Genomic DNA, 8,141 nt, shown 5'->3' with positions numbered 1-8,141 from the left:
CTCGCTCTGTTGCCCAGGCTGGAGTGCAGTGGTGTGATCTCGGCTCACTGCAAGCTCTACCTCCCAGGTTCACACCATTCTCCTGCCTCAGCCTCCTGAGTAGCTGGGGCTACAGGCGCCCGCCACCACGCCTGGATAATTTTTTGTATTTTTAGCAGAGAGGGGGTTTCACCGTGTTAGCCAGGATGGTCTCGATCTCCTGACCTCATGATCTGCCCACCTCGGCCTCTCAAAGTGCTGGGATTAAGGCGTGAGCCACCGCGCCTGGCCTATACAGTGGTTCTTGCCAGGAATCCCAGCGCTTTAAGAGACTGAGGTGGGAGGACTGCTTGAGGGCAGGAGTTTGAAACCAGCCTGGGCAACATAGGAAGACCTTGTCTCTACAAATTTAAAAATTAGCCAGGCCTGGTGGTGCGTGCCTGTAGTCCCAGCTACTATGGAGGTTTAAGCCCAGGAGTTTGAGGCTGCAGTGACCTATGACTGTGCCACTGCACTCCAGCCTGGGTGACAAAACAAGAACCTGTTAATAAAAAAAAAAGAAAGAAAAGAAAGAAAAGAAAAAGAAAGAAAAAGAAAAAAAAAAGAACCAAAAGGAATATCTTCATATATCCCTAAGGAAAACATAGGAACTGACTCACATTCATGGAAATCAACTGTTTCAGACTTATGATCTCTATTTTCTTTTTTGAGAACTCTAAAAGGACAGGATGGCCAGCTTGTGACTGTGAGGCAAACCGCTGCTAGTTCTGGGGTATTCACAGCCCGGACTTGGACAGAACATGAAGAAGGGAACGCAGACGGGGGGTGCCCCAGCCTGGCCATCTGTCCTCCAGCAAGCTGTGTTGCCACCACTGACTAAGCGAGCCTGCGTTCCATGCAGTTATAGCCCTTCTCAGCCTCTGGCCAGAAAGAACCAATGCTTGACAGCAGGCTGAGGCAGGAGAATCGCTTGAACCTGGGAGGTGGAAGTTGCACTGAGCCAAGCTTGCCCCACTGTAATCCAGCCTGGGCGACAGAGTGAGACTGTCTCAGAAAAAAACAATAGTTGCTCTTGAACAGCACGAATGTGAGATGTGCACAAGAATCAGCAGTTCCTTTGAGACGGAAAGCCGGCCACAACTGCGCCAGATTCAAGTGTGGAGGATACAGAACCACCATCCAACTGACCCAAAGGACTCTGCCACAGGGGCCCAGGAGGTGGGAGGAGTGGGTGGCCAAGGGACAAAAGCGTCTACTACCCAGTCGACCAACGCAAAAGTATTTTCAGCAATGAAACTCCTACTAAATCTAAAAATACATGGGGGCCTCAACAATACCTTCAGTTCCACTCTACAGGGGGAAGAAACCACAGAAGGTGGCAGGGGACAGTGCAATCCTGGGATAGGTGCCAGGGCAGGGGCTTCTCCCAAAAGGGATCCAGAAATGGGCAGCACCCTCCAACTGACAAGACACACACACATCTCCAGGGCCCATCTAAATGGGGAATCCGACCTTATTTCCACAGCCAGAGAAACTGCCCAAACTATAGTTTCACTGTACAAAGATATCCTATGACCCGTCTGACAATCAGCTGGGCATTTTCCAGATCATTCTCCTCAGGTACAATATACTGAGATTTCTATATGAGCAGCTTCCTGCGATATTCCCCTTCCCCTTAGCCTCAGTACCACCCCAGCCCAAGAAGCACACCAAGCAGAGTGTGGGTGCTGGGGGCTGCAGGTGGGGTGCAGAAGGGCTGCGACAGGATTCCCTGAGTGCCAGGGCATCCTCCTGGAAAGGAGCTCCATTGATACTAGCAGAACATTACAAACAAAAATATTGCCCATGGGCCATGGCCATGCCTGTCATCCCACCACTTTGGGAGGCCAAGGCAGGTGGATCACTTTTGAGGTCAGGAGTTAGAGACCAGCCTGGCCAACATGGTGAAACCCCATCTCTACTCAAATACAAAAATTAGCCGGGGCCGGGCGCGGTGGCTCAAGCCTGTAATCCCAGCACTTTGGGAGGCCGAGACGGGCGGATCACGAGGTCAGGAGATCGAGACCATCCTGGCTAACACGGTGAAACCCCGTCTCTACTAAAAATACAAAAACTAGCCGGGCGAGGTGGCGGGCGCCTGTAGTCCCAGCTACTCTGGAGGCTGAGGCAGGAGAATGGCGTAAACCCGGGAGGTGGAGCTTGCAGTGAGCTGAGATCCGGCCACTGCACTCCAGTCAGGGTGACAGAGCGAGACACTGCCTCAAAAAAAAAAAAAAAAAAATTAGCCGGGCGTGTTGGCGAGTGCCTGTAGTCCCAGCGACTCAGGAGGCTGAAGCAGCAGACTCGCTTGAGCCTGGGAGGCACAGGTTGCAGTGAGCCAAGATTGGCCACTGCACTGCCTCACAACTGGTGCTCAGCCTCCCACCGGGACCATCACAGCCTCCTAAAGAAGCTGACAACCCATGGAGGTGCCTTTATTTCTGAGGAAAGACGCAGCTGGTGCCAGCACCAGCAGAAACCTTATTCCCTTTGCCTATCACTCAGCCCAACACTGCCTGGAAATGTTCCCGGCTCGCTGTTTTGTAACTGTAATAATTTGTACAAACAGGCCAAGGACTTGCAGCTTGGGGCCTGGGTCAAGTCCAGAAATGTGTGGTTTGGCCCACAAAAAAAAAAAAAAATTTTTTTTTTTTGTTTTTTTTGAGGTATGGTCTCACTCTGTCCCCTAGGCTACAGTGCAGTGGTGCGATCACGGGTCACTGCAGCCTCGAACTCCTGGACTCAAGCGATCCTCCCACCTCAGCCACCAAAGTGACTGAGATTACAGTTGTGTGTCACCACGCCCGGCTGATTTTGTTTAGTTTTTATAGAGATGAGGTCTCAACATGTTGACAGGCTGGTCTGGAACTCCTGGACTCAAGGGATCCTCCCGCCGCGGCTTCCCAAAGTGCTGGGATGACAGGCGTGCGTCACTGCACTTCTTTTTTAAATCAGGAAGTTTCACAGCATCTTGCTTCCCTTGAACTGGGCGGCACTAAATACGGGGGCTGGGGGCTCCCTTAGAATGAGGCAGGCACGCCCTGCCGATGCACACAGTCCCGCTGGAACTCTCTGCCTGGGCCCTTATGAATGTCCCTAACGTCCCTAAAACGGTAATTCTGAGGACCTCTAAATCCCTGTCCGTTCCTTAGCAATGGTGACATCTTACCCCCTGCAGAGCCTTGACAGCTTTTGGCGAGATCTGGAAACCGCCAGGGACGCCTCCCTGCCTGCGGCTCCGCCCGCCCAGTGCTCTGCGCTGCGCACCCGCTCGGGGCGCTGGCCCGGCCGGTCTCCCGACCACCTCGGGCGAATGACACGCCGGGTCCCCAGACAGGGAGGCTCCGGCGCCGTGCGGGCAGCTCCACCACCGCAGGCGGCGCCGCGAGAGCGCGGTCCTTGCAGCCGGGCAGCAGGTGCGGGGTGGGCCAGGCGTCCCGGGGCCCTGCCCGCTGCGCCTCAGAGCCGCGCCCCAGGCTCTCCTCGGCGCCGGCCCGGGCAGGACGCGATGCCCTGAAGGCGTCAGAGGCACGGCCGGCCCAGCCCGAGCGTGGAGGCCGCGGCGGACGCAGGCCTGGCCCTGCTTACCTAGCGCTTTCCGCACCCGCGGCCCCGCGCCCGCTCCGCGCCCGCCTCAGCGCCTGCGCCGCCTCCACTCGAGCCGGGCAGCGCGGCCTCAGGCACCTGCGCAACAGAAACCGCGTCAGCGGCCGCCAACCGACGGCCCGGCGCCGCCCGCTGCCCGCCCCGCTAGGCCCGCGTCCCCTGGCCCGCACCGCCCCATCGCACCCACCCAAGCCTCGGCGGGCGCAGGCGGCTCCCAACGCGGCGAGGCTGCGACGGCCGAGCAGCCCGCGGCCCAGCACCATGACCGGAGCCGGGCTGGACGGCCGGGCGGCTCCCGGCTGCAAAACACCGGCGTCGGCGCGTCTCAGCCAATCAGCGCCCGCCTCGCGCTGCCCTCAGCCAATCAGCATCCGCCTCGCACCGCCGCCAGCCCATCAACGGGCTCGCGCTCAACTAGTTTCCTCCACGAGCCCCGACTGCCACGGGCCGGGAGATGGACCTGGGAGCGGCGGCGGCGGCCCGAGAGATGCGCCAGGAGAGTTGTGCCGCGAGCCTCCGCCTCTTTTTTGGCACCGCGAAGCGGCTCCCTGGAGGCCGAGCGCCACGCTGCCCCGGCACCCGGCAGATCGCGAGGTGGAACGAGCCGTCGCTGCGGGGACAGCGTTCCGAGGCAGTTGGTCCTCTCCGGGGTGCCGTAGGCATCAGCTGACCGGCGCAGCCCATGTGACTACAGGGGCACTTGATGGGAATCATGGCAGCCTCCCGGCCACTGTCCCGCTTCTGGGAGTGGGGCAAGAACATCGTCTGCGTGGGGAGGAACTACGCGGACCACGTCAGGGAGATGCGCAGCGCGGTGTTGAGCGAGCCCGTGCTGTTCCTGAAGCCGTCCACGGCCTACGCGCCCGAGGGCTCGCCCATCCTCATGCCCGTGTACACTCGCAACCTGCACCACGAGCTGGAGCTGGGCGTGGTGATGGGCAAGCGCTGCCGCGCGGTCCCCGAGGCCGCGGCCATGGACTACGTGGGCGGTTATGCCCTGTGCCTAGATATGACCGCCCGGGATGTGCAGGACGAGTGCAAGAAGAAGGGGCTGCCCTGGACTCTGGCCAAGAGCTTCACGGCGTCCTGCCCGGTCAGCGCGTTTGTGCCCAAGGAGAAGATCCCTGACCCTCACAAGCTGAAGCTCTGGCTCAAGGTCAACGGCGAACTCAGACAGGAGGGTGAGACAGCCTCCATGATTTTTTCCATCCCCTACATCATCAGCTATGTTTCTAAGATCATAACCTTGGAAGAAGGAGATATTATCTTGACTGGGACGCCAAAGGGAGTTGGACCGGTTAAAGAAAACGATGAGATCGAGGCTGGCATACACGGGCTGGTCAGTATGAGATTTAAGGTGGAAAAGCCAGAATATTGAGTTATTTCTTTACAAGTTTCGGGAGAGAAGGGAGCAAGACAAGAGCAAGCAACGGCTGTTAAATGTCACAATCTTTAATAAGAAACCATTTATTGGCTGGGCGCGGTGGCTCACGCCTATAATCCCAGCACTTTGGGAGACTGAGGCGGGTGGATCACGAGGTCAGGAGATCAAGACCATCCTGGCTAACACGGTGAAACCCCGTCTCTACTAAAAATACAAAAAATTAACTGGGCGTGGTGGCGGCGCCTGTAGTCCCAGCTACTCGGGAGGCTGAGGCAGGAGAATGGCGTGAACCCAGGAGGCGGAGCTTGCAGTGAGCAGAGATCGCGCCACTGCACTCCAGCCTGGACAACAGAGCGAGACTCCGTCTCAAAAAAAAATAAAAAGAAACCATTTATTTTAAAAACGATTAGATTGCTATGCCTCAACTCATATAAGATGGACTCTTCAAGAAAACATGAAGTAGAATGGATGGGCCAGAAATGAAAACAGCCAAAGTAAAGTATTTCTCCAGAAAACATTTTATCAAACCAAATGTTAAGAGTTTCCTTTTGTAAACCTGGATTGGAGAAGACTTTTCAGTGGGTTATCTCTAGTAGTTCAAGACTTAAAAGCTGCAGAGAAAACTGAAAATTATGTTCCAGATAACTTTCCATTGTTTACCAAATTTTCTTGGACTTGGTCATCATCAGGAAGCATTTGTAAAAACAATAATTTCCAAATTACTGGCCCATCCCAGACTCGCTGAATCAATTTGATAGGATTAATCTCCAGTGAAGCTGTGTTTACAGAGCATTCCAAGTGATTCTTATCAGGAAATGTGAAAAACACTCCTGCACGTAATCAGTTAATTTAAAATTTTTCTTAATAAGTGAACAATTAATGAAGATTTCACCTGTTTACTTAGGGTATCTACCCAGACCCATCGATTCTGAGTTCGAGGGATGATTTTGAAATTATTGCTTTCCAAATAAAGGTGCTCCCTTGTATGTGGCTTTACTAATTTATTTTCCCCCAGTAGTGACGAGGAGGGATATTTCCTCCTTGGGGGACTTCCGACCTTAGTCTTTGACCTTTGGCCTTCTGAACACTGTGCTCTATTAACAGAGTTAATCAGCAACTGTACTTCCCAACTGGAGATAAGGAGGCTTTGTGGAAGTTGAATAGCCTGGGACTGCGGCTTTTGCTCTTGCCTGCACCTTTCTCTGAAAAAAAAGTCTAGGCAAGATGCACAGCATAGCTATCAATGCCTGAAGGAGTCCTCTGGGCTTCGGCAGAGTTCCTGTTAGTGTATACATCATCTGCTGGCCCCTTGAAGAAAGCCTAGGACATCTAATTTAGTAATAATGGTCACCATTTATTGAACACAATACTGTTAGGCATCATGTCAAGCAGTTTATTCTGTATTTCCATGTGTTATGTAACCCTCAACCAATCCATAAGGTTAGTATTATCACTACCATCCCCATTACTCAAATGAAGACAGATCTAGAGGCTAGGAAGGCTGGCTAAAGTCACTCAGCTTAGTGGCAGAGCCAAGATGTAACCCACTCTCCCAAGACCAAAACCTGAAGTTTTGACCACAATGTGGGCTGCATCCTGTAAGTAGATACATAAGAAGAATCAAGACATTTAGGTATGCTACAACCCATGCTTATAGTGTAATTTAGTATGAGGAATTGCCATAATTTGATTTCTTTATTAAATATGCTATCTTAAGTACTTTTAGTATTATTTTTTTTCATTGCTTAGCAATGCATGTAATTAGAGAAGAGTCAGAAAATAGGGATTAGCAATTAGAACAAAACACCAAAAATTTCATCTACCCAGGGACAGGTGAAGTTAAGCATTTAGTCCAGTTTCTTCCAAATCTGTGGATATAATTGTAATGTTTTAAATAGAGTTTGCTCATACCATAAAATTTTCTTCTTTTTTCGCTTTTTTTGTTTTTCTTTTTTTTTTTTTGAGATGGCATTTAACTCATTGCCCAGGCTGGAGTATAGTGGCGTGATCTTGGCTCACTGCAACCTCTGCCTCCCGGGTTCAAGTGATTCTTCTGCCTCAGCCTCTCGAGTAGCTGGGATTACAGGCACGTACCACCACACCCAGCTAATTTTGTATTTTTAGTAGAGACAGGGTTTCACCATGTTGATCAGGCTGGTCTCGAACTCCTGACCTCAAGTGATCCACCCATCTTGGCCTCCCAAAGTGCTGGGATTACAGGCGTGAGACACCACACCCAGCTATACCATAAAATTTTTTAACTTGCTTATTTCACTGTATATTGTGACCATCTTTTTCCTTGTTAGCTGACACATTTCTGCAGTACAATTTTCATGGATTGCATAAGATTCTGAAGTCAAGCCTCCATTTTTGGACCTTGAGATTGTCTCTAATGATTTGCTAGTATCAGCACACGTGTTGTTTTTTCCTTTGGCTAGGTTCCCATAAGTGGAAGAGCTGGATCAAAGGGTGTGCTTATGCTGAAAGTGTATTATTTGTCTAGCTACCAGGTACAAGGTTCAGCTGAGATACATCTACCAAGTTGACAGACTATTAAAGTCAAAGGCATAAAGTAGAAGCATTGCTCACATGCAGCCCTCGTAGATGGCACAAGCCAGCACTGAGTACGGTACTCCCAGGGTCAGTGTTCACTACAGTGGTAGAACAAGCTTTGTCACAAACATCGACATCAGCATTGCAGGTGTAGGCACGCAAAGTCCTTAGATGCAAGAATCAAAAACAGAGACCCCAAGTCCGACAATTCCTGAGAATGCTAAAATCATAGCAATCCTAGCATTCAGAAGATAACGTTTTTCCACATTTTGAATACATTTAAACCTATGAAAAAGTTGAAAAACTAATACAATGAACTCCATATGCCCTTTAATAGATTCAACAATTACCAGCATTCACTATGTTTGTCCTCTGGTCCTGTGTCTCACCCGTCCCCCTGCCATATATGTGTATATATACACACACGCACCTCTCTGCATATATGTATGTGTATATATATGCGCGCGCACACACACACACCCTTATTTTGAAAATGCGTCGGGATGGTGACTGCAGAAAGACTCTGCCCTTTCAGCATACATCTCCTAAGAATCAGGATATTCTCCTACATGGAAATGTG

At 51.6% G+C, this 8,141-nt stretch overlaps 2 protein-coding genes across 5 annotated transcripts in view; one reads left to right on the top strand and one right to left on the bottom strand.

The window, feature by feature from the left end:
* The window catches only part of HAGH (hydroxyacylglutathione hydrolase), a 17,209-nt gene extending 12,922 nt beyond the window's left edge, over nt 1–4,287 (bottom strand). For 2 of the 4 annotated variants that reach the window (XM_023189095.1, XM_023189098.2), the window contains exon 1: nt 3,812–4,287. In XM_023189095.1, coding sequence (XP_023044863.1) covers nt 3,812–3,887 — 76 coding nt within the window. In that variant the 5' untranslated portion in view covers nt 3,888–4,287. Of the gene's footprint in view, nt 1–3,606; nt 3,703–3,811 lie in introns of all 4 variants that reach the window. The other 2 variants (XM_023189096.1, XM_023189097.2) reach the window with 2 other exon arrangements.
* Nucleotides 4,044–5,994, top strand: FAHD1 (fumarylacetoacetate hydrolase domain containing 1). Its single transcript, XM_026447545.2, has one exon. The coding sequence runs from the start codon at nt 4,328–4,330 to the stop codon at nt 5,000–5,002; it is 675 nt and encodes a 224-aa protein (XP_026303330.1). The 5' UTR covers nt 4,044–4,327; the 3' UTR covers nt 5,003–5,994.
* Nucleotides 5,995–8,141: the final 2,147 nt, after the last annotated feature.

Source organism: Piliocolobus tephrosceles, chromosome 17, assembly GCF_002776525.5.
Source record: "Piliocolobus tephrosceles isolate RC106 chromosome 17, ASM277652v3, whole genome shotgun sequence".
In the NCBI taxonomy this organism is placed as follows: domain Eukaryota; kingdom Metazoa; phylum Chordata; class Mammalia; order Primates; family Cercopithecidae; genus Piliocolobus; species Piliocolobus tephrosceles.
The sequence above is the reverse complement of the archived record's forward strand: the minus strand, read 5'-3'. Positions and strand labels throughout refer to the sequence as shown.